Source organism: Rhinolophus sinicus, linkage group LG12, assembly GCF_036562045.2.
Source record: "Rhinolophus sinicus isolate RSC01 linkage group LG12, ASM3656204v1, whole genome shotgun sequence".
Taxonomy (NCBI): domain Eukaryota; kingdom Metazoa; phylum Chordata; class Mammalia; order Chiroptera; family Rhinolophidae; genus Rhinolophus; species Rhinolophus sinicus.
Genome location: NC_133761.1, coordinates 16030314 through 16057594, shown reverse-complemented (window position 1 = coordinate 16057594; position 27281 = coordinate 16030314). Strand labels below are relative to the sequence as shown.

At 41.0% G+C, this 27281-nt stretch overlaps 1 protein-coding gene across 5 annotated transcripts in view; it reads right to left on the bottom strand.

Moving 5' to 3' along the window:
- The window catches only part of SAMD12 (sterile alpha motif domain containing 12), a 360212-nt gene that overhangs the window by 52838 nt on the left and 280093 nt on the right, over window positions 1-27281 (bottom strand). Inside the window, exon 5 of one of the 5 annotated variants that reach the window (XM_074316665.1) lies at window positions 11437-11474. The exons of the other annotated variants lie outside the window; for them this stretch is intronic. Coding sequence (XP_074172766.1) covers window positions 11452-11474 — 23 coding nt within the window. The 3' untranslated portion in view covers window positions 11437-11451. Of the gene's footprint in view, window positions 1-11436; window positions 11475-27281 lie in introns of those variants that run through there. 5 annotated transcript variants of the gene reach the window in all.

The window sequence follows — 27281 nt, the reverse complement described above, 5'->3', positions numbered from 1 at the left end:
ACCTCTTTATTCATGAGAATCTGTTCATGCTCAAGGACCGTCCACTGAATGGAACTGCTCCTCTTGTCAAAATACTATTTGAACTGACAATCATTTCATGTTCTTAAAGTAAAAGGAATATAAGTATGTGTGTGTGTGTGTGTGTGTGTTTATATATATATACATATAACATTTTCTTCAGCTACAGTTTCTCTCCTCATAAATTATTTCAGAGATCGCACACAATAGCGCCTTCTAAAAGATTATTTTGTATTTTAGAAAGCAAGGAAGATAATTCTGATGACAGGCAGCTTCTCACTAACTATTGACATGTAGTAACCCCAGCAGTTCTGTATACTGTTTGTAAGATAGCAGCAGGCTCCCTCTGCTTTGTTTTAAGCAGAAGCGACAGACCCTTAGAATGATCTCTGATGAAATGTAGGCATCACATAGGATGATATTTTAACTACACCACGAACTTCTGAGGGCGTCACGGGTGGAACCTTCAGGGGCCCAGCACGCCGCTACCCTGGAACTACGAGTTGGGTGACCTGGAACACGCAGTGGCCTCTCCATGAACCCAGGCGATTCTGCACTCCAGGTTGGGGTGGGGGGAGGGGGGTTCATGGGAGGTTGGAGGATCCGCTGAGAAAATTTCCCCCTGTAACTTCACTCAGGCTGAGCTTCTGGCCTTTGTGACAGGGGGACAGCCAGTCAGGCTGACTGGGAATTTCCCTGATCACACAGGGAGAGTGGTCTGTGTGGGTAGGCAGCACATGCCAGCATGTCATTTAATTGATTTAATTGTCCCGTTCCTGGGACTTGTAGGAGGCCAAGGGAAGGTGGAAACAGCACGGAGTTCGGAGTTCATGCGATCTATGTTTGAATCCTGGCTTTCCGAATACCACCAGGTCACCACCCTCAGCACATTATTTAAACGCTTTGAGTCTCACTTTCCTAATATGTAGAATGGGAAAAATAAGATGGTGACATAGGATGAAATAGAGCATCTTGTATCAAGTCCCTCCAGCAGTATTTGGCATGCAATGGGCACTCCATACATTGGAACGGCCTAAACTTGTTCAGCTGGATGGGCACCGCCAAGTACCCCAAGGTTTACAGTTTTGAAAGGCTGGGCAGGTAAAACATTGACAACAAAGTCAGTCACCTGTGTTTCCCACTGAGTTGTGAAAGCACAGGAGGCCTTGGGCTAAGACCTGAGAGTCAGCTCGCCTCCGGAGGCCTGTAATAGTTACAGGGAATATTTCCCCTGTGCAAAGTCCTGAAGTTCTTTGTGCTCAGTCGTCACTACCCTATTACTATTACTGCCATTTAAAATGCATGAGACGTAACACGCACAGAGGGGAGGCACCTTGCCTGAGGTTGCAGAACTTGACCCTGAGGCAACACTACCCCCTATTACAGTTGCAGATACGCCCCTGGGGTCTGAGTCAGCGAGATCCAGGATGAAGCAGACAAGTGTTGGTGGCGAAGCGGCAGAGATCAGAAAGGGCTTCATGGGGGAAGTGACCTAGGATTATGCCTCAAAACCCTCCAGTTTGGTCTTCAAATTATGCCTTATTTGTAGTAGTGGTGAAGGAAGTTGGGCGGCCTTCACATATAACACAGAGGGGCAGCAGACGGCTCAGAGGATAGCAGGGTCCCTGCTGCTGCAACCAGGGTATCAAAACAAGCCCTGCTTTGGTTATAAATAAGGTGATTATCTGGTCTGAAATGAGGTGGCAGAGGAAATCCCTCACCTGAAGGTTTCTCGTCTGTCTAAGGCATGCTAGATCTTTTTACAGCCCTACCTTCTCTGCCAGCATCGACAGACCTCAGCTTTTTGGTTCCTCTGCTTTAGATGTTTCATCCCCAACGACTTCTTTCTTGGAATGGAAATTTAATCTTCCAAACCGTTCTGCACTGCTGGCCCCAGAATTAAAAGCAAGCACCTTCAATGGTGAAATTAAATGTATTTGATATACCTGCACGGGTATAAAATTGGACCCAGCATCCATTTGGTTTGCAGGCTCACACAAAATGCTTTTCGCTATATTCTGTACCTAATACCGAATTAGCAGCTGAAAGGGGGTGACCTCCAAAACCTTGTCTCCTACTCCTCCTGAGCAAGGTGACCATTAGCCACGAGTGGACGTCATCTGCTGCTAGACTCCTGGAATTGGCAGGAGTCTTCCTTGGGGAAGTAAATATTCGGTTGACTGAATTTTCATGAGAGAGAGAGAGAGAGAGAGAGAGAGACACCCAGGGGGAAAGACACTTCATTATAACTATCTACATTTTATTTTACCTTCTCATTTCTGAAGCTTCCTGGTTAGGCTGGGCCTGGGTGCCGCAGAAGGCAGAACCTGACGTTTGTGCTGTATGGAGCCCGACTTTAAGAAGAGACTAAATGAAATAAGACTTGTCCTTCTCAAATCCTATGTCCTGCAACTGAGCTCCTACGGAAACTGTAGTGTGTTTTCTTCCCTACTTTCTTTCAGGACACTTGTGAGCCTAATCGGAAACGAAGATGAGATGGGGAAAATGAAGGGAGAATGGGACTGGGTCAGAGTGCTGGAGGCCGGGCCACTTTTGCGAATTCTTGGAGGCCCAGGATGGAGAAGACGGGGTACTCAGGTAGCCAGGGGTTCTGTCACATGGTCTGGTCTGATTCTCTCCTGTGACAAGTAAGGTCCACAAAGGCTAGGTGTCTTGTCCCAGGTCCCACAGCTTGCTATCAGCGGAGCTGGGAGAATCCTGTCATTTTTCTTTGGCCTGGAAAGCACGCTTCTGTCTTGACTAGCAGGCATCCGTTCTCCCAGTCCAGCTCCAGGACCCCTTCTTGCTGCCTTTATTTGCTTGTTTCTTTTTCTTCCTCCTTTTCTTTTTATCCTGTCTTGTTTTCCTTATTTCTCTTTCTTCTTTCCTCTCTCCTTTCTCTCACTTGTTCTGTCTTTTCCTTCACTTTTTCCACTCTCTGTTCTTTATCTTCCTCCCTCTGCCCCATTTTCTCCCACTCCCCACTTCATCCCACACTCCAGTCCTTTCATTGATCAAATATTGATTGTCTATGACAGGCCAGCAGCTGTACTCAATACTGGGAACACACTGGTGGCCCAAGAAGCCCCCATCCCTGCATGGCGCTGGAATCTGAGCCAAGCATTCAGAGGCATAAGGCAAGTCCCCTCTCTTATCCTCCGTGGGTCGCTGGCTGTTCTGGCAGCCCCTGCAGCAGGCCCGGGCCTGTGGGAGTTCCTGCAAAATGTGGCAATGGGGTGCGTGGAGTGTGGTAGCACTGCAGAGAGGGACCCCACGGAGTGAGAAGCCGAGCACAGGTATCTCATGGATAGCTGTGAGCAGGGATTGCTGGCAGCCCATCGGGGATGAGGAGAGCCCCCTAGCCAGTGCAGCTGCTTTGGTGATAGATGGGGCACTGCCTGGATATTTCTTTGGGAACCAACTACTGAAAATACATATCCAAACATATCCAATTTTTGTGTTTGCCCAGACTGAGAGAGTTGGGATTGGATTATATCTTAAAGAGAAACCTGTGGAAGGCAGTGCACTGTCAGGTTTCCTCTTTATGGACGTGCAATCTCAGGTAAGGCACATGTGATGGTTAATGTTATGTGACAACTTGACTGCCCAGATGTTTGCTTACACATTGTTCTGAGCATGTCTGCGGGGTGTTTCTGGGTGAGATTAACAGACTGAGTGAAGCAGACTGTCCTCCCTACTGTGGTTGAGACTCATCCAATCCACTGAAGACCTAAGGAGAAGAAAAGGCTGAGTAAGAAAGGCCTCCTCTCCCTTCCCCAGCATCGGTTCTGTTTCTCTGGAGAACCCAGACAAATGCATCATGTGTCTCGTCTTGAGTGAAAGGGCTCAGTTGTCTCAATGCCAAAATGGGAAGCGTGGCAAGACATAGTTTGCACTGTTTCTGTCCAAATGGCTAAATTATATGAAAGCATCATAAACTATGATGTTCTGTATTATTATTTTAAGATAGAATGTCATACATTGTTTTGTGTGTAGGAAGACGTACTATACATTCTTCGTATCTCATGGCCAGAGCAAGTTGCCTTATACACAATGTGTTTGGCCCAATGTGTCTTTGGCCTCATTGCCAGTGACAGCAGGTACTTGGTGACATTTATGTTCCTGATGTTGCTGATGCTGAGATGAGGACACAAAGTAGTTTTGTATCCTCTGCACCTTGCATAATCTCTGATATTCAGCATGTGTTCGGTTAGTTAAATGAATTAACCCACTAACCCATCTACCAAGCATGGCCAGGCCCCAGAAAAGGAAGATAATCTGACCCATGGGTATAACACTAATAGTCCACAGAGAGGGGATTTATGGGAAACCAAAACTCACTCATTCTTAATTCCAAAATATGTATCGAGTGCCAGCTATGCACAGAGAATAAAATGCCCCGAATGAGAAATACAACACTAAGGCTTGTGGATTATAACTATACCTTCTGTTAAAAAGTTCTTACATTTCAATCTTGTTGGAAGGTTCTATTGCATCCAAGAAAATTTTAGACATTTTTTAGAAACACTTTTTTAGAAATAGGTTAAGTTTAAATGACATTGACAACCACCCCTATAACCCTAATAATGCTTAAACCATAGTCTCCTGCAAGTAAAATGGATTCCTATGGGAAAATGGGCCCCGTCTATTGCGGACAAAAGATGAAAGAGGAGAGTGGTGCGACTGGGGGCCAGAAGCCACTCCTCTTGGAATACAACTTAAGTTTTGAAAAATCATTCTCGTCAATCCCCTATACATCAGGCCTCAGGTTGGAGTGAGTGTTTCCACCCTGGGGTCTTTCACCACTGGCCTGATAGGATGGTGAAGGTCAGCTGCAAAAGTGGCAGTGATGTAACATGCAATCTTCCCAGTAGCCCTTATCAATGCTGCAGCCTCCTTGTTAGAAACAAGAAATTTCCAGAGATTATGATTCATGCCACATGGAAAGAGAGAGTGAGCTATGTCGGAAGGGCTTTAAGTAATACCCCCTATGTCATCTATCCATCTTGCCACACCAAGCTCTCTGGAAACAATACTTAACAACACGTTATCTAAATTGTTTCCATTCCCTCTGTCCTGAGGGCCTCACTCGTTCCTCTCCCACCCCCGACCCCATTTCTGCCTGTGACAAATGAGTCACAAGAGTCCCTCTGCTTCCTACATGATCAGAGCACATGGTAGTGCTTACTGAATGGCCATGCCACTCCTCAAACTTTCCAGCACACAGCTGACAACGTGTCTTAATCTCCTTGGCCTGTGTTTTTCCATCTTTCGACAGCCCCGCTCTTGCTTTGAGATCCACTCTGTTCTCTTAGACGGATTTCAGAGGCTGTGATGGACAGCTCTCTGGTTAGTTTCCTGTGTATTTGCTTTCCTAAACCAAGGTCTCCTGCTTGAGGGTCCTACAGATCAAGTATTTCTGTTTCTTCCCTTTGGTTTCTCCTATTTTCTCCCCACTGCCTTTCCCAAACGTTCTCTCAATCCTCATCATGATATGCCTCAAGTTTGTTGAGGTGATGCCTTCGGAATCTTGACACCTGCACAAACTTTAAATTAATAAGCTCACAGGAGCACCTTCAAATAGATGGCGTAAGCTGTATCACTGATGAAACCAATACAGATAGGAGAATGGACTACAGAAGGAGGAAAAAACAAATACACCTGAATTTAAAAAGAGCCAGTTGTGTGCCTTCTCCTTTCCCATTGTAAAAAAAAAATATATATATATATATAAAAAAATAAAATAGAGTAGAGTAGGCAAAAAAAAAAAAAAAAAAATCAAATGAAGTGACCCTAAATCTTATCTTTTGGAGCTGGCTATTTTTAACATTTTAATATCCATTGTTTCGGAATTTTTCTGGGTATAGTAGATACAGGATGCATTAAATAAATACCTGCTATATACATACGTACACCTGTATTACTCATTACATATAGAACTTATCCTTTGTAACTAGTGCAAACATATGTGGTCAGTCTACAAGTTACGTTTGGGTTATGTTTTAACAACTTCTTTTTACATTTGCTATAAGAAGACATTTCCTCATTGACACAGTTCCATTGCTGGTGTTTAGTTTCCCAGGAGAGATCTCAAAAATTAATTTAATCTATGCAATATAAGAACTTTAGTAGAAAATGGACAAAACAATCAGCAAACCTGTTTTCCAATTTCAGTTCTGCCATTCCCAAATAAAGCCCTGCCACAAGCCAAGTTTCAGTCCCAAATGTGTAAGGACCAATAAGGAGGAAGCCCTCATTTTCCCATCTTTAAACTAAAGATAAGAATTCCTATCTCAAAGGCTGATAAAAATTCTCTTAAATCACCTATATAAAAATGGCCAGCACCTAGCAGGTCTCCATAAATAATTACAAGATGGGCAGCAGGACCTCCTGAACTTACTATTTCTGCATAGGGGACGGGACGTTCTTTTCAGCCACAGAACCCACTGGTCCATGAATCTTGTAGGATACTTTGGATTCAAGCAGATGGCAAGACATCAATGCAGAATTTCACAAACTGCATTGTGACCCCCCTTCGTCCAAATCCTCCTCATCCTTCATTTCCCAATTGGTTACTAATCTTGAGCCCTGCCTGAGCTGAACTCATCTCACACCACGCGGCTCTCTGCTCATGCTCCAGACTCACTGGCTTCCAGAAACGGCTGAGATGGCGTGTAATCATCTCATTAGAAAAGGCATGGAGATCCATTGGCTGCTGCTTTTTGTTGTATATGTAGACACAACAAAGCTAAGGGCCCATCGTGTGTTCCAAAGTCACTCTGTGTAACCCCTGCTCTGTTCTGGGGAGACTAAATGCCAGAGAAGTGGTATCCTTCACCCACAACAGCCCATGATTTAATCAGGCGCCTTTTGCCAGAAATGTGGTCAGAAGTTACCATAATAAAAAGGGCCCTTCACCCAGCCCAATTAACCAGTGACCTATCTGAAATGTCAAGAAGCAGAACCCAAGAGACACAGAGATCTTTTCTGACGGGTGTTGCCTTTTTGAAAACAGAAATAGGAGGTTACTATGTTTGAAGAATTTCTTTATCTTTCAAGGACTGGAGATTTTCTTGACTTTGGCCGCGTCTTGCTGTTTTGATTTCTTCAGCAGAACTCCTCCCTGAAACGACCAGATGACATCTGCAAGGACAAGTCGCAGCATCCTTGTGTTCGTTCAGGTCAGGGGACACACAGGGGTAAGCATGGGTTCTGGGCCAAGCTCTCAGGGTGATCTTGCTAACAGCATAATCTGAGGCTTCATGTTCTCAGGTGAAACTGGTCAGTCTTGGCCTCTTGCTCAAGGGTCTGGCTGGTCCACAATCACCATTTGGAAACCTGGCACCCGTGGGGGCTGTTGAGACCAGTCGTGACCTTGAGAAAATGCAGCAAGTCAAATGCCATTCTTCTCCCAGGGGTCTGAGTTCTACCAGGCACTGGTCCCTTTTTTATTATGTACAGAGCCATTTTTTTTTTTTTTTACATGAAATGATTTCTTCTGACCTCACACACCATTCAGGTAAGAGTTCCCCTGAAGGTTCCTTTATTCTGGCGTGAGAGATGAGTCCTTCTACAGCAGACAGAAGTAGCCTAACACCTTGGACAAGCAGGCTGTTAAAGATACCTGAGATTCTATCCACTGGTGTCAGGCAGATGCTGAGCATTCTTCACCTTTCTTCCTGTCCAGTGAAACACACACACACTTGCAATGGAGGAAGTGAAAGGGGGTGAATTTGTCCTGTGAGCTGAAATCTGCCTGGCCATTCCCAATCTGAGAACTTAAAAGAGAACTGCAGCAAAACAGGAAGTGGGTTGATGTTGAATCATTTTATCCTCTCCCCACCCCCCCCCCCCCCCATGATGACAGTTCTCTTTATCTGTCACATTAGGACTAGCCTGCGCTGGCATTATAAACCACTTTCCTCATCTGGATTTTGAAGCCCTTATCTTTGGCTTACCACACTTTACGTGAGTTTTGTTTTTTTTTTATCCTGACAATCGAGAAGTGAAGTTATATTCTTATTTTTCATTCATGTGTTTCCTTCCACAAACATCTTCTGAGTGCCTCCTATGTGCCCAGCACCATGCCACTATATTGGGGCTGACATATTAGATTTATTTTACTTAAAATCTTGAAGACTGTCTTGTTGGCTTACAAGACCAGGCCCTGTGCAGCCTCACAGACAATATAAATCAAATATTACCCCCTCATATAATTTCTAAATGGAAGCAGGAAAGAGGAGGGTGGTGAGAAAATAAAAGACAAATGGTGCTCTGAAATGTTTGTACCTAATTGGGAGGAATGTTTGAACTATTATCAGATATTTCATCCCTCCCTTATTTCATCCTAAATCAAGGATATGGGAACGTTGATGTGAGTAATAACAGTCATATTGATAATCATGGTGATGACACCACACCTGGCAGACGGCCCTAAGAGGAGAAGAGTTAAGAACTGAGAAATAAGAAGGTGTCTGTATGGCTTAAAGAAACCACGTCTGTGTGCCAGGCTCCTACACAGCCAGGCCCAAACTCAGGCATTGCTGATTCTCATTCATTCTGGACGCTTTCTACGGAAACTGGCTAACTGCTTGTTAAATTCCCCCCTGATTAGAAATAGCAAATTAGTATTACTTTGATGCTTACAGGAGAATGACAGCTGTCAGCCTCTCAGGGAGAGCGGGGGAACAAATAAAAAGCAGTCAATGTAGACATAAGGCCTACAAAAATGTAACAGAGCAGGGATGCAGGCCAGTAATTCTAACATGTCTTAATGGTGTTATGAGGGTTAGAGCCAGTATTCTGGTGTAGCGACCCAGGAGCCCACGTTGCACAGGTCAGGATGTGATCAACATGTTTCAGAGAGATTTCCACGTAGAATGGTAAAGAGGGAAAAAGAATGTCTAAGGCAGTGGTTCTCAATTAGGGGATGATTTTGCTTTCTAGGGGACATCTGGCAAAGTCTGGAGATATTTTTGGTTGTCACAGGTGTTTGTGGGAATGGGAGGGGGGTGGGAGTGCCAACGGCCAATAAGTAGAAGCCAGGGATGCTGCAAAACATCCTACAATACACAGGACAGCGCCCCAGGACATAAAAGTATTGTGGCCTCACATGCGCATAGTGCTGAGATTGAGAAACTGGTGTGATGGAACATGATTTAATTATTTGAAAAATTCACTTATGGGGCCCATCTCAGTTGCTACCACTGCAGGAGAAGGAGCCATCATTGTACCTTTTTTAATTTTTTTTAAATTTCTCTAGCTAGTGTTTTTTTAATTAAAGTTTATTGGGGTGACAATGGTTGGTAAAATTACATAGGCTTCAGGTGTACAATTCTGTAATACATCATCTATAAATCCCATTGTGTGTTCACCACCCAGAGTCAGTTCTCCTTCCATCACCATATATTTGACCCCCTTTGCCCTCATCTACCCCCTCCACCCCCCTTACCCTCTGGTCACCACTAAACTATTGTCTGTGTCTATGCGTTTTTGTTTCTTCATTTGTTTGTCTTGTTCCTTTGTTGTCAAGGCACCTTTGATCTTCACCATAATCTTGCGAGATAACCAAGGGAGCAGGCACAATTTCCACTTTGGAGACAGGAGAAACAGAAAGCTAAAGGGTGTTTCCAGTTGAATACGCGCCCTGACTCCTCAGCTTGTTCCACAAAACCCTGTTCTCGAGATCTACTTATTTCTAGAACAAAAAGGAGGAATCAACAGAGTGCCACTTGCTAATATGTGTCACACTTACTTTTAATAAATTAACGAAGTCGTGAGACTTAGGCTTGTATACAGCAGTTTTTTTGTTCACTTGTTCATTTACTCTCCAAAGAGCTATTGAGCATGCAACGTGTGCCAAGCACTATTCTACTGGTGAACAAAACACACATCTCTTCTTACAAAGCTTGTGCCTCTAAAGTATCTCACACTTGCTTATTAAACACACGGTGACTCGGGCTATCTCTGGAATCCAAGCAAAGCCTTACACAATCCCAAATCCTTTCCCTGGGTCCCCTACACCTTATCACTGCGGTCATGCAAATGATTTCTAAACAAGATTTGTATATTTATGTGATTTGTATTCTTGTATTTTCCTCTGCCCCGATGACATTCTGCCTTCCCATTATCCAGCAAACTCATGCTTTCTTTGAAATCCAGAATAGAGGTTCCCTCATACCACCTGGTAGCTTTGTCCTTTGGGCTTTCATATTCTTTTCTAAGTATCAGTATGATGTTAGATCCTATGGGTATTAAAATTTTTCTGCTTGTGTGTCGGTCTTCTACCCCTAGACTGAGTATTTTCAGGGAGGTCCTACCATGTTTCCTGGAAAATAAGACCTAGCTAAACAATCAGCTCTAATGCATCTTTTAGAGCAAAAAATAATATAAGACCTGGACTTATTTTACTATAATATAAGACTGGGTGTTTAATATATAACGTAATATAATATAATACCGGGTCTTACATTAATTTTTGCTCCAAAAGACGCATTTGAGCTGACTGCCCGGCTAGGTCTTATTTTCGGGGAAACATGGTAGTTGTGTTGGAGTCTTCCCCTTGACCTTCCCAGTTCCTTCTCCATTCTGTTCTATGCCCTGGGAGGCCGACCTCTGTGAATGGCACCAGTGGGTTCCGTGTTCCTCTGGCTTCCAGGAGGGATTTGCCAATTGGCAGCCCCAGCAGGAGTTTCAGAAGGCCGGAGAGGAGTGACCGGGAATTCACCCTCGTGGAATTCGACTTCCCTGGCAGGCCATCCCAAATCAGCTGCAGCTCACTGCAGGACGCCCACGGCTGCATCTCCCTGAGGCGACCTACTCATGCTGTCTTCTCTTCAGGTTCCAGGACTAATTCCTTCCCCTTATTCATTTGGGCCAACGACTGGTAATGGCTCCCCACTGTCATGATACTGTGACCTGGTACTTGTGACTTTATCTAAACCCAGTCCACACATATGCAATTAGCCCCTTTTCAAAGCTCTCCTCAGATTGTAGAATTTCATCGAGCGATTCCTCTCCTTTTACAACAGTCTTACTCATTTTAGTATCCCAGCATCTAGCAATACACCTGGCTCAAAGAAGGTGCTCAAGAAATGTTTGCTAAAAGTGTAAATGAATGAAGACAGATGTTACAAAATTTTAGTGTCACAATTTTTCATGTCAAAAAAAGCTGCTCTCATCAAAGCCTCCAATTTCCTCAGAAGTAGTGAATTATATTTTAACTTGACTAGACACAGTACCACTTATTAGCATTGCTGTTCTTTGTCATTTTCAACTTTACCAAAAACAGAAATAAGGTGATGGCTGTCCTTTTTTTCCCTAAAGCGTCCGAGAATTTTTCTCCTGAATTCTTCGTTACTAACCTCCAACACGAAACAAAATCAAAGCATGGGATTTCTGTCCTAATCCAGCCCTGGTCAGAAAACTTCCACCTCAGAGGATACACAGAATGACAGCTGGATAGACAAGAAAAGGGAAAAAATCAATTCCACGAGCCTCTCACATTTCAGCAAAAGTGTTCACCCAAAGTGGATAATGACACATTAAATGAGTATCACACCCAAGACCTTCTTTTGGAGCTTCCGTGGTAGCTGTTTTCTAAGTTAGCAAATGCCTGCTGTTAATGTGAAAATTCATTTCAACTTAGTTTGGCGACCAAGGAAACACTTTTTATTTTTGGGGTAGCTATTACTGCCCACAGTTAGCAGTTTCTCATGCTACCAGTGACTCATGGAGTTCATAGCAATCATAGCTTTTGACCACTTATATAAAGTTTTTGTAATAGGTGACAGGTCATATACGGGACACTTTGCAAAGGTTATCTTCGTGACAATACTCCGAGGGAGCTATTAGCCTGGGGAGGTAACCAGCAGAGATGGGAGTTGAGTCTGAGTATGCTGACTCAGAAGCCAGAGGTCAGAAACTGCCCTTCTTTGCTCAAGAGCCGCTCACCCCTAGTATCAAAAAGAGAGATGTGGACACAGTGGAACTTGAATTTTCAATGCTCTATAAACCAGTTTCTTTTTGTGAGGAAGTGGTTGGCATTCAGTCTGGCCAGGGAGACCATCGTTTTGTTCTGAGAGTGAGTTTCGGATATTGCCAAAAAAGAAGGTAAAGAGAAAAAACATTCAAAACCACAATTTCACAAATTTTCAAAGGCAACGTGACTCCTGCCTGGTAATGAAACACCATTTATATTTCTGTCACTTAGTCGGAGAAACTTCCCCACGAAGACATAGAAAGCTCGAGGCTTGTGCTAACTCGCCTGTCTCTTTCAATGTTAGCCAGCACCTAATATTTTACAAAGAAACTACGACACCGAGCAGATGGAACTGCGTAAAGCAGGTGCAGATCTGAAATCTAAATAGAGATGAACAATTCTTCAGTTAACAACCAGAGAATGAGGTGGCGCTGGAGCGGGCAACACAGAAAAGAAGCCATTTCCGCTGGAGAGAAGTTACTCGGAAATGCCCCCATTATCACAAGAGAACAGAGCAAAACGATTATTTCATGGCATTTGAAACGGCATTCTCTTACGTCTTCCTGGCATGCAAACCAGGCTTCCATGTAATCCTCAGGAGGAAAGCTAAAGGAAAGGTGAAGACGTTGAGGCCAGGCATGGGTAGAGAATAATGGTTGCAAACAAACTACCCGGGCATCTAGAATAGAGTTCAGCTCTTATATATTTCTGTACCACGGCGAGGCACCCAAATAATCTTAACCAAAGATGAGATGAAGAGGAGATGTTATTTCTCCTAAGTTTTTAAACTTATTTTAATTTTAATTTAAAAATGTTTATTTTAGAGACACTTCTGAACATACACAAAAATAACAAGACTAGTAGTAGTATGAACCCCGCATTACCCCATCCCCCAGTCTCAATCACCATTAATGCCTGCCACTCTTGTTTCATCTCATTCTCTCTCTATTTATTTATTTATTTGGTATTATAAAGCAGTCTTGATAAAGTGCTTTTTCTTAGTTTCCTTGTCTTTGTAAAATGTGCCTAGCTTTTTAGGGTCGACTATACCTAGCTTCTTAGGGTTGACGTTGGAAAGAAAAGTTACAACGTGTTAAGGGAAGTAGTCAACAAATGATCATTTTAATACTTACATGTGGGACACACTAAAACAACGGCAGAGGGTGTGGAAAGATGAGACTTTCACTGTTGAAGGAGCAGGAACACAACAGGACAGGAAAACAAATCCGTGGCTTTTAGGCATATGGCATTGTTTTAAATATTGGCTATTGGAAAATGTGAAACCCTTCAGACACCCATATAACTGACGTTAAGTAACAGAATTCTGTTCTGAGGCCCAGAAAGATGCATCCCAGAAACAAAATCTAGTACGGAGTCAATCCACGTTTAAGGGTTGGTTTTTTTTTTTTTTAATTTGCAGTGTTGTCTTAAATGCAGCCAAAAAAACCACATCGCGGCTAGCTTCTAGGAGTCAAGATTTCCATGGTGAAGGCAGAGCAATTACAGGAGAAAGATCCCAACGAAGATAAAGAGGAACAATGTAAAAATACAAGGGAAGCATTTCATATGTCAAAGCTTAGGAGATGCTGAATGATTGGTCCTGCTCAGAGGCAGTGCCAGTGAGGTGGCCGAGATGGAAATGGAGCCAGTGGCCTCAGTCAGGGCGCTGACAGTAAATGCACGAACAGTCTTTAAAAGGCTTGTACAAAATGCAGAGGCACCTACCCACCACTCCTCTCCTAAGCCTCCGAAAGAGAGTTTTTACTCACATCATTTGAGATTTCCTTTACTGTGGGGACGCTAAAGCTGTATTCCACTGCAATTAAAATAGGGCTACCTCCTGTTGTTTCTTAAAAACCTAAGTTTCAGTTTTATTTTCGGTTTAAGTCCAGCTCTCGTAGGCTGTTTCTTAAGAGCACCTGCAAGCATCAAAACAATCGTCTAGTTAACTCTCTAACCATAAGGCAAATGGCTCCTGTGTGACCGCCCCCATAGTGTTTGTTCTACCGGCACCTTTACCACCCTTTGGGGTGTCTTTGTAATATCAACACCTACACATTCTCCTGCTTCTGTCCCTTGCACCAAAGGATAAGCTACAATCCTGGATTTTGGCCATCTTTTGCAAAATTTTCCACCCTAAAAGGTGTCCTCGTGTTTCATTTTAGTGACATAAATAATCGTGTCTTGGAGGAGTTTTGGTTTTTGAAGCCAAAAAGACAAAATTGTTTTTGTAGTAAACATCTTGCAAGCTTTGGTGACTCACCAAGGTTGTCAGGATATTCAGAGCTGGCTGTTTCCTAGCAGTGGTCAGGATAACCACTAGAGCGAAAGCGAGATGGGTGCCATGCGCACAAAAGTGCAAAAGGCCAGGGGAAGCCAGAACATGAAGCAAATGTACGAGAGTGAGACCTGGAGTTGGTAGGGCTGTGACAGGATGCCTTACGTGGGTTCCCAGAGTGATCTGGAAACTCACCAAAATTTACATTCCCCACCGCGGACCCTACCTGGTTGGACAATCGATGGAGAAGGACCTGGCAGCATCACCAGGTGAGGCGTTACACTGAGACCTGACTACCTTTCGTAGAATACAAAGGACCACCAACCGAGTAAGGTTCGTTCCTCAGGTACCTTCCTATGACTTCTACTGTATCTCTCTTCACATGGCTCCTGAAAGTTTTATTATCCTGCAAAGGGCAGGGGCTCATATCATGTTGCTCAGGTACATCCATTGGTGATGACCTGGGGAAGCAGAAATGGACTGGAATGAGGCATTTGCATAATGACTGCATCCTGCCTCCAGGTACTCTGGCTCTATCATCAGTACTGAATGCGCTAAGTGTTCCCATCTCTCTGCCTAATTGATTAGGTTAGGAGTTGGCCAGAGAGATCCAGGCGGCTAACTGGTAAAGCGGTATCTCAAAGAGGATTCGTCTTCAATGATGGGCATTTGACATCTTTCCGTAGGTTTTATGAGTTATTAAATACATTTACACTACACATCCATTGAAGCCATATGGCAGCTTTGAATATATAGGACAAATTAGGCCTAAGGAAGCATTACTTATTTACTTGTTTATTTTAGAAGGGTTAGACATAGTGTTGAGGGCACTTTCAGTCTTTGATTCAACACTTACATAGAAGCTATTTGCATAGCAAGTGATCTGGATAAGACTCAGGTCAGGTTCATGGACACTTACGTGGACCAGGAATGGGCATCGGGGACTCTGTGATTATCCTACAGTATATATACAATCTGAACATAGGAATTTTTCTGAAGAGCAGGTCCACAGCTTTAATGACATGAAAAGGCCCACGAATGAAAAAAGGTAAAAAAGATAAAGAACCATATAGCTCCATATCCTAGACTGTGAGACAAAAAGATACTTGGGTAAGTGAACAGGGACTGCCCCTCCCCCAACCAGCCTTTTTAAAGTAAAAGGCATATATCTTGTTTATTCTAAAGAAGGTAAGCAGACTCCATAAAATCCAGAGACTTTTTCGGTCTTACGATGCTGCCATGATTCTCAGAAAATAATTTTTATATCTGTAAGATCAAAAACTGTCCTAAAGAAATACGACCCAAAGTGGAAGACAAGTAAGAGCTGTTAAAGATGAGACATTCTGAGCAGGCTGAGGCCATCTGCTTCCTATTAGCCCTAAGCAAGGGCACAGCATTTCATCAGCTCGAGATGAAGGCAGGACAATAGCATGTGGACCGAGTGATCTGCTAGGGAAGATGCAAAAATGGGGAGAAAAACATTTCTTTGCTCCTCCTCACCTCTGGCTGTCAAGACAAACACCATGTCTCAGTAATTTGGCTTTTCAGCTGATATGTCCACCTTATTTTTATTAATCAGTTAAAAAAAAATATATATATATATACATATATTTATACACCTATATACACATATATATGTCTCATATAGATATATGTACATATTTTAAATCAAAGAAATCTAGGTCTAAATTTAAAGAATTGAATTGCTTTATAAGATTTGTTATTAAAAAAAAAACACAAACGCCCTATAGTATTCTTCTTTCCCCAACTGATTATTTTGGCATTTACCTCCATATCTCTAAATCATATACTTATATTGTTATTTTTAAAATGAAATTTATTGAGGTGACAATGGTTAGTAAAATGACATAGGTTTCAAGGGTACATTTCTATAATACAACATCTCATATATCACGGTGTATGCTTACCACCCAGAGTCAGTTTACCCATATTGCTTTTTAAAAAAAATTTCAAACTTAAAAAAAGTTGATTACCCCCTCTGAACACAGAGGACGTAACTCTCTCCTTCCTCCCTCCACTTCCATTGCACAAATTCTCCTTCCCATCCCTTCTTCATCCCAATACCGTAATTTTCATTAAATCAATATCTAGTGTTGACATCATTATACTGTTTAACTGTTCTCTGAAATGAGCATGGAGTCAACTACCATCACAACTCTTTTCCTGCACCACTGTGGTTTTCCTGGGAAGTCATCATCATGTATTTACATTTGTTTTGTTTTCTAAATATTTATCACGAACTCCGCCCCAAACCCTTCACCAGTTATGTAAATAACCTCTCAGGATGTGCCATCCTCCAGCTTCATCAGCTTCCTGGAAAAAGTCTTTCCACTGTGCCTGGTGTACCCACCCCCAGAGACTGTTTTACCCTCTTCAGGAATATCGCTTTCGTCGCTGGCCAGGGTGGAGGTACGGCAGCCTCCTGAGTATAAGGAGTGGGACAGGGGACCTAGGGATGGTTGTTTCTCAAACTTTCCAATCATCTTCATTTTCAGCTCAGATAGTAGTCTCTTGGGTCTGCTAATGTATTTCCCGTGTGCCCATCTGGTTTCTAGCTCACAAAATTACTGTATTGCCATCTTCCCTTTTTGTTTTCCATGTCTTGATGGATTTATGCCCTTAACATTTTTCTTTGCTGTTGTTGTTTTTGTTTGTTTGTTTGTTTTTGTTTTTTTCAGAAGGGAACACATGTAGAAATGTGCATTCCATCTGCTGTCACTGTTTTTGAGAATGTTTTAGAAATCAGTATTATGGAAAACTCAGGCAAATAATTAAGTAGGCACTTCATCAACAGCTATTTATGAGACAATAACCAACATACTCATATGCTTATCTGTAACATATGGGTAAAGAACATAAGGCATATTGTTTCCAACAGGTCATTTGCCAGATTGATGTGAATACAGCATACCTTATGCCCCCATCTCCTTTCACTTAACCCTCCTAATTGTAGGCTTCTGGAGAGCACCGCCTTCTTGATAGTCTATGGCTGCTTTCAAGTCCCAAATACCTGAGAATTGCTTTAGTCAATCAATACCCTTGTCATGCTCTATTACAGCTGATCAATATGGACAAGGGTGCAATGAGGTGGAAGCAAGATGTTTTATTCAATCAAGTTTTGGGTCTGTTTTATTGACCCTGATACTTTGGTGGTGTTTACCAAACTTCTTATTCTTCTGATCTACTTTTATTCCTGCTAGCAAAAATTGTTTGCAGAAAAACACCTACACATGCCTTCCTTCAGCGTTTCACACTGGGTGCACCAGCATGAATAGATCTGGGCCCTAGACTTATCTCTGTCTCTATGTGACTTTTGGTAAATCACAACCACTGTCGGCATCTCTCCCCTGTGAAATGGAACTTGTGAAGCCTCACAAACTGGGATCCCACCAGTCAGTTGGGGTCAGCAGACATGGTGTGGCTGGCACAATAACAGAGAATTCTTTTGGGAATATGATTGACTTTAGTGGTGGTGGTGGGGGAAAGGACTCCACAGTTTTCTGCAGTAATCACTACTTCCTACTGGGATAACATTGCCAGGCTGCTTCATAAGTTCCTATGAATTTTTATTCCCTGTATGTATTTGAGGGTTTTTTTTGTTTTGTTTTGCTTTCCACAGTGGCTATTCTCTCCTCTCCCCTTTCATCCTAACCTCCTTTGAGTTTCTGGACATTGCAGATAATATTAGCCAAAATATGATACCCCAGAATCCTGGGGGCTGCAGAGGTAGGCTAGTTGTATGATCAGAAGGAAAATGTTAGGAAATAATGTGACCTTCCTCTCCTTCTATATGTTTCTGTATTTTTCTTTGATCAACACCCAAGAACTGGCTGACTCCCCTTTGTATGTATTTGCATGTCCTGAATGGAAATTAGTGGCAGCGATAGCATTACTACCCACTTTCTTTTCTCCTATCTCACTCGATATGTTTGTCATATTTAGATTGTGAATTCTCAGAGGGTAGGATCTTGTTGGCATTTTCATCGTTCCTTTCTAAATGTTCATTTGGATTACAATATTTGCATTGTGCGCACAGCACATTGAATGGAAATATGCCTCAGTTTTATTTGGTCTTTCTTTGAGATGTTAGAGAGTCACAGAAAATAGTGCGTGGTGAATTTTAGTGGTTTGGGGAGCTTGACCACTGAAAGGAAAATTAATGATAAGATAATCTTTTCCAGCAATCTCCTCTGCATATCCTTGACCATTCTCTAGATGATACACTGGACCTTATAATCCAAAAGAGAACAACAAGGACGTGTATCCTGGATTACAGAGAGAAAGAACACATAGCAAACACAGAGAACAAACAAGGATACGGAAGAGTAAAAATAAAATATTTATACCATGAGCAGACCAAGGGATAACTGCATCAGTTGAATATAATTATTGGGTAAGCAGGGGTCACAGGAGTTTCAAGTTTAAAGCAAATGGAGCAGGGGTAAGTTATCACATCTCTTAATAATAGACTGGGAAGCCATAATTCATTGTTGGAATTCTGAGAACTGCTTGACTGCAAGGAAAGAGTGTGAAGGAGAGAGAGAGAGTGAAACAAAAATAATTTCTGAGGGTTTCATATGTCATCTGTGTAGTGGCAGCTTTATGTTACCTCACTGAATTTTACTTAAGGGGAAGGAGCTGTGAAGACTTACTAGACAAAGTAGGTGGTCAACTAATCAGCTCAGAGGACGGTACAGCTCAGAGTTAAGGAGACCAGGAGAGTAAAGCCCTCCGGGATGTCCCTATGATGAGCTTTGAGATACCAGGTGATGACAACTGGGAAAGAGATGCCAATACATGGCGTGAAAAGAAAAATCCAGTAAGCATTCAGGACCCCTGCAACAATGAACCGTAATAGGCAATGCAGATACACAGATGGGAAATTAGAGAACCTGCCTCAAAGAACTTGTCCTATGGAAACAGGGCTGAGCATCATAGAAATGGGTATAGTCCTGGAAGTAGGGACAATTGTCTCCAGGAAGTCATAATCAAAGGGAAATGAATAAGGCCTGGATCCATGATACTACGATGTATTCAGTGTCTACTTTGTGCCCAACATTCTCCTGGAATTCTATGGAAGCTATTTCATTTCATAACAACAGTCAATGATTGTTAACATTTATTTAGTACTTACTAAATTCCAGGCTGATATCATTTTGTTTAATTTTTTACCCCCATGGTGTGGGGTTTGACCTTTTCTGCTTTGCAGATGAGGAAATACCTGAGGGAAGTTAAGGAATTTGCAAAAGACCGAGTTGAGTATGTAGTTACATGTGCTGCATGACAGACATATAGTTACAAGAAGCAAAAGTGCAGATTTAGAAGAATGTGAAGGAGTACTACTCTGCTGTCAGATGAAATAGTGCCATTTGCGACAACATGGATGGACCTTGAGATTATTATGCTAAGTGAAATAAGTCAGAAAATGTCAAGAACCGTATGATTCACTGATGTGTGGGATATAAAACTGAAAGCAACAAGGGAACAAGACAAATAAATAAAGAAACAAAAACTCATAGACACAGACAAGTGTTCAGTGGTTACCAGAGGCTAAGGGGGCAGGGGTGGTAGATGAGGGTAAAGGGGATCAAATATGTGGTGATGAGAGGAGAACTAACTCTGGGTGGTGAACACACAATGGGATTTATAGATGATGTATTACAGAATTGTACACTTGATACCTATGTAATGTTACTAACCATTGTCACTCCAATAAATTTTAATTAAAAAAAAGAAAAGAAAAAAAAGAAGAACATGACAGAAAACAAAATAATTTGGCCACAGACCAAGTAGCTCAAAAAAACAAGAGTTAAACGATTACTCTGTAAGGTTTCTTGCACGTGACATTTGCAATTTTCAAGAATGGATGTCTTCGATGAAGAAACAGGACAATATATCAAGGAAGAATGTATATTCCATCTACATTCATAATGATTTTTTTTGTTTTATACACTGTGAAATATCATATAGACAATATAAAATGAAGAATCTAATAATACCTGTGCATCTATTACCAGCTTAAGATACCAAAAATCGTTGCTCCCATTCCCTGTGCTCCTCTCAGATGTAACCAAGATTCTGAATTTTGTGTTAATCATTTCCTTTTCTTTATCATTTACAAATATGTATTTTTAAACATGTATTAAAAATTTCCTGCTTATAAACTTTATGTAAACTTCATATAAATGGAATGATACTGTATATAGTATTCTTCTGTGATAAGCTTTTATGCTCAACATGATTCATCCCTGTGGCCACACATAGATAAGTTCCATTTGTTTTCCTGCTGTATCTGAGACCATTATATGAAGAAGCCACAATTGATTTATCCATTCTAAGTCAAAGGTAATTGGGTAATTTCCAGTTTTCTGCTATTAAAACCAAAGTTACTATGAACATTCTGGTGCATGTCTCCTGGTATACAAGTTATTCTCTAGGTCACGTTTCTCGAGAACTTCCAGTAGGTTAAATAGAAATGGTGAGCTAGCATCCTCATGTATTCCTGATTTTCAAGGGGTTTTTGAAAATATTTCACCATTGAATATAATATTTACCATAAGATTTTGTAGATATACTTTATCAAGTTAAGAAAGTTCCATTCTATTCCTAGTTTGCTAAGAATTGTTATCATGAACGTTTGTAGAATTTTATAGAATTACCTTTTTTTGATAGGTATTAAGCTGTCACACTGTTTCCTCCTCTAATCATTTCATATGGGGAATTACTTTCAATAATTTTCTAATAATGAACTAACCTTGCTTCCAGGGAAAAACCCAAATTTATGATACACCATTTTCAAATCCATTGCTCAATTTGGTTTGCAAATACTCTTTTTACTTGTTAATGTTCTAGATATTTGAATGGTGTGTAATTTTATTTTCTTATACTGTGTGTTAAGTTTTGGATCCAAGGTTAATACTGGCCTTGTAGGAAAAATTTGGGTATATTCCCTCTTTTTCCATTGTGTGAAAGAGTTTATATATTTTGGAATCAAATATTTGGCATAGCTCATATGCATGACCTTGTGGTCTAGTGTTTTCCAGTAGAAATAAAGTTAATTACTGATATCACTTTTCTCATGGTTATAGGACTATTCAGATTTTCTATTTTTTTCTCAAATTCATTTGGATAATTTATGTGTGTGTGTGTGTGTGTGTTTAGAATGTCCATTTTACCCACATTTTAAAATTTATCTGCGTAAAGTAGTTTACACTTTCACCTTATTATCTGATTAACTTCTTGCGCATTTGAAATTATAGTTCCCTTCATGTCCTTCATGTTGTTTGTGCCATTTCATTTTTTGTCATCAATCTTGTTAACTCATTATTCTTTTCAAAGAATGGACTTTTGATGCTAAATATCCTCTATTTTTGTTTTCTATTTCATTAGTTTTTTAAATATCTTTTTTCCCCATCATCTCTGGGTTTACTCTACTGTTCTGTTTTCCAAATTTTTCAGTTGATGATTAGCTCACTGCATTTTCCCCCTAATATAAGCATTAAAGGCTATACATTTTTCTTTAAGTACTACTTTTGCTTCACCTCACATATTTTAAGTAGTACTTATAATTTAATTTCCATAGTAGTGTGATTTATTCTTTTTGACCCATAGGCTATTTAAAAGAGGATTTTTTATATTTTCATATATGTGTATTTATCTTTTTATAACTGATAGGTTTATATTCTGTATGATAAAATGGATTCTTTAACATTTGTTGGGACTTGTTTTATGCCCTAGACTATGATTGATTTTTATAAATGTTCTGTGTCTCCTTCAGAGGAATTTCTATTCTTCAATTGTTGGAATAGTATTCTATATATATCCTTGAGGTCAAGCTTATTTATTGTGTTGTTCTAGTTTTCTGTATTCTACTGCAAACCATAAATAAAAATTTCCTACTGTGATGTGAAGTTGTATGTTTCTCATTGTAATTCTGTTAATGTGTCTTTAATATTTGAAGCTACGTTATTTGTTATATATAAACTCAACATTATGACAGTTTCCCGAGGAATGTTAACTTTTAAGAAAATTCAGCATACCTCTTTATCTCTGGCATATTAGTTTTTGTCTTTAATTCTGTTTTTGTTTGACATTTTTATGATATCAATGAAGGCTTTCTTTAGGTTAATGTTTGCTTGGAATACCTTTTTCTAAACTTTACTTTCAATCATTCTGTGTCTCTTATAAACAACATATTGCTGGATTTTGTTTGATGGGTGTGTGTGTCAGAATCTAGTCTGACAATATTCGCCTTTTAATAGGGAAAGATAATGCAATTGCATTGAGTTTGGCTACTAAAATATTTGGATTTATTTCTACAATTTTATTTTGTGGTATGTGTTCCACTTTTTCTATATTTCTTCTATTACCATTTTCTTTCTTGACTTCTTGAGGATTTTTTTGAAGTTTTTTTCTTTCTCTTTGTAGTTTTGTTTCTACAAGCTTAGAAATGGCAACTACATGCACCCTCCATCACTTGGAGTCATGAAAAGCAAATCTTTTGTGCTGTGGGTCTTTCTTCCTAATTCACCTATTAAGAATGTCACCCTTGAAGTTCCTGGCTTTTTGGGTTTTGTGAAGGACATCTGATTCGACCTCCCATCCTGCTCAGGGTCTTGGCTTTTAGCCTGTCCATCTCTCTCCCACACTGTGCATAACTCTAAAACCTAGATCACAAAAAGCCAGCTCTAGGATTGTTTACACCTGTGAAGTAGAGCTTTCTGGATATGTCTTCACTTTGCTCTCCTTTGTATCTCTATATATGTTTATGGTATGTATGTATGTATGCATGCATGTATGTATGTATGTATGTACCTCTATCTATCTATCTATCTATCTATCTATCTATCTATCTATCTATCTATCTATCTATCTATCTATCATCGAGCATGTTTAAATGCAAACTGAGAGGGTTTTCTCCAAACATCTGGTCATTCATCTTGCCAGAAGTGGAAGACCATGCTTTGGTTCTGATGTAATCATTTCCTTATGTAGTTTTGACAGGTTTGTACAAGTCTGGGACAAAGAGGAAAGAGTAATATATTTGATTTGTATGTCTCCTGAAAAACTTGCAGAACATGCTCTTAGATGATATTCTTTAGGGACCAAGAAAACAAAAGGAATTAACCCTCATAAAGTGCTTTTCTTCCACTACGTGTATTATTTTCCTATACTCACTTTATTTAATCCTCATAACAACTCCCTAAGATTATCATTACCCTCATTTTATAGATGTGGTGTCTGAGACAACATTTTGAGGCTTTTAAATTCCTGAATTGGGATTCAAACTCTTGCCTGTCTGATTCCGTAGCCCATGCCCTTTATCCTAAATCATGACACTTTTCCTTAAATAGAGAGCTCTGAGGGATTCTTTTCAGAGTTGGTAAGAATAATCCTGATTAATGTTGTACTGGCAATTTTCATAGCAAACATGCAGCTATTTACCCAGTATTGGTTAGAACTCTGCTAATTGCTAGCACTCATTCTGTTAGCAAACATGGCATTTATCGACTCCAGAAAGAGTCCAGATTGTGAGAAAACAAACACATGCTTTCAAAGCAAACCTTTGTTTCAGTCCTAGTGTCAAGTAATTTTTATTTTTAGTTGCCATTTTTACTTTTGACCCAATATCTCATATTTAACACTCTATAAACCTCTGAGAGTAATTAAGCCTTCCAAAAATGTCTTGATGTCAGTTCATATACTAAATCTCATAAAATACATCTATCTGTTTATGTAAAAGCCTATGTAGCCTTGCAGGCTAAGCCTAAACTGTTATCAAAGGCCACTTTGCCAAGTCTAAGGGATGACCCAAGAGTGCCATAGATAAGCTAATCTTATTTCATCTCTGTGCTTTATCACCGTGGAACTTATCACAGGCGAAGGGTTGAGGAAAAGGCTCTCTCTGTCTGTCTTTCCACATGCCCCCCTTTCCTTAGCTCAACTCGAATGTTTAAAGTGGATCCAATAGAGCGCCGGCATCTGGGAAACTTAGAGAACAAACCATAAAGATGGCACACGGGCCTGTTTTCATTGGTCCTTGGCAGCCTTGCCAGTGGAATAAAACCATTGCTGCTCCAAACCAGGTTGGAAGCAACATACCCAGAGACAGCTCACTCTCAAGACATATGTGAAGGGGTTAGAGTTTGGATCACTGTAATTTAGAGGTCAGTGACCATGAATGCAAAACAAAGTTGGGCAAGTTTTCTATTTCGAGGCTTCATACATGATCAAAGAGGCCAAGGTGGCAGTATAAAGTGAAGGGAAGGGAAGGTGCATTGTTTCCATTATATGGAGCCATGTGTATTTGCAGAGTGGCTTGTAAGATGTTGTCATATCCTCGTTTATTAAAAGCTCTAAATCCTTCTTTTGCAAGGTTTGCCCCCAAATACAATTTAGAGTAACAAAGTATTAGCATGCTCCCCCAGTGGGTGTCTCTAGTGCTGTTGTTAAAATGAAATGGGTGTGTTTACATAATCTGGGAATTCAGGGAAAAAATTATGCAATTCTGTGTAATTTTCCCCAAAGAGTTGAAATTGAACAAAAATCAACTGCACATCTGGGCCTGGGGCTGCTTCAGCCTCTGATGCAAAAATGGAGATGAATTCCAAGGGATCAAAAAGCTCAAAAGTGCTCACCCCTGACAAGTTTTTCCCTCCTTGGAATGGAAAGCATAACAACTGTTTTTCTGAAATATAAATTACAATCAGCTGGTGTTAGTTTTATTATTTTTAAGGCTTTCTACTGATCAGACCAATAGTCTTTTATTACTGATTGAATACACATGAAAAAAAAAACAAAACTAACACGCTCCCATGCTTTTACTGGAATGGAAATCTAGATCAAACTGGGGTGTGCCCTTGTGTATTTTAATATTAGGCAATAATCACACATTACCATCTTCTCGTTAATGTTTGTGATTCACATTAATAAGAAACGATTACATGAGCAGTGATGAAAACATTGTATCTTTTTAAACTTGATTTTAATCACCCATTTCCGATCCACATTTGAATCATGCTTTGAACAAAGACTACAGCTGTCAGATACAGAACTAAAATAGTGAATTCTCCCACCATTTCCTTCATCCGACATTGTGCGGTGCATTGTCAGTGCTTTGTACGCGTAAGAGTGAATACGTAGAAAGTCACCTTTAACATGGTAATCTGGACATGCATATTTGATGCATGTCCTGATTTCCATGCAGTACAATTCTGTTCCCTGTGACTCTGAGATTTCTGTGTTTCTTTTTGGGGGGCAGCTAAGTGGAGGTGAACCACTTAGTCCTGTGGGATTCACTTCACCAAAGAGGTGGTTGGTTAAGCAGACAACTTGAGCCTCGACAACAACACATTCAACCCCATGGACACACATGACTTCCTTTGGCAAATTTCTTGTCTGCAAATAATTCCCTTTGAAAGGATGCTACTGAGACTCAGAGTGGACCTTTGCATTTTTTCTCCACTTGCACATGGGACTGGGCCATTTTGTCCTTTTCGTGATGGGGAGAGTACAATAAATGCTCGTAGGCGTTGTTCTGTTGTAGGTATCCACACAAACTACAAAACCAATAGACATAACATTTTCTTTAGCTGAACAAGGAATTCCAACAGCAAACCCCTGTGTAAATGGTAGCACCATGTCTTCATTCTTAGTCAAAATACACTTTTTAGTCCAGTTGTTATGATGTTACGACAAATATAAAACGTCCCCCGAGAGCCATCGTGTAGCCACGTGACTCTGGGAGCACAGTTGCTGAACGCACACTGAGCTTAGTTCCCATCAGCCACATTGCCCACTCTATGCTGCCAGACCAGGGATAAACTTGAGTTTGAGGTAGAATCAAGGACAAAATTCTCACCGCTGATACCTCCTGGGTGAGTCTGTATTACAGCCCTCCACAGAAATGGGGCTCAGGTGCCCTGAGAGTCTTTCACGACCCGGAGGGGGCTATGATTCTGAACTATCACACTTAGCAGAAATGAAAAATGGTAGGTCTGCTGACAAAAACAAGCCCCACGCAGCAGGAAAAGGGAAAGAACAGGCTCCCGCATTCTTCAGAAAGGAGAAGAAACCAGTTTGAGCCTAGCACATAGGGAACACACATACATGGGGACAGGGCGTTACTTTCTCATCAGGCAACTGAGACTTAGCTCACCTGTAGTACTATGTATGTACTGTGCCCTAAGCACTTCGGAGGGGGAGGTTCTGTAGAAATAAGAGTTCTTAATAACTATAGGCGGTGCTGGTGCCAGGGGAGGGAGACATGTTTTCAGTTTATGTGGCAGAGATACACATTCTGGGTCCCCAAGCAGAAACTGCAAGGCTGCAGTTACCTTTGTCCTAAGGTAACGGTCATCCTCTTAGCAGCACCTTAGGATTCCACGGACACCTTATATTGGCAAACTCTCTCATATGTTATCTCAACTCAATTTCAGGAACAGTTAATGGTATTAGTAGGGCAAATATGATTTAACAAGTATGGAAACTGAGGCACAGATTTTCCTAAGGTCAAGGAATCAGGCTATTCTGGAATTGAGAGGATCCTAACGGAATTCATTTCTGCCTTCCTTCAAGGGGGTTCCTGTGTGCAGTGGCGAGGGGCCTAGGAATACAAGCTATGAGGCAGGGACTCTTTCTAACTCGCTCACCCTTTTATTGTCAGTCCCTAGCAAAGAACCCACTCTGTGGTAGCTACTCAGTAAGTGTCAGGTGAGTGAGTGCTTGTCTTCTAATAGATACTAGGCATTTTTAGGAATAGATTATTGACATTGGGCATAAAGTGACAATCTCTGGACAAGAGAGAAGAGAAGATATATCATCTACTTGCCAGTCATCTCTGTAAATGACATGACGTGACACATCCAGAAGTTACTTAGAAACCTGCCTTGGTGGGAGGGGTCCTGAATCACCCTGAGACAAGAAGGCAGAGCACTCAGTATGGGTTGCATCAATCACAGTGGCCATAAATATAGGTAATTCCTG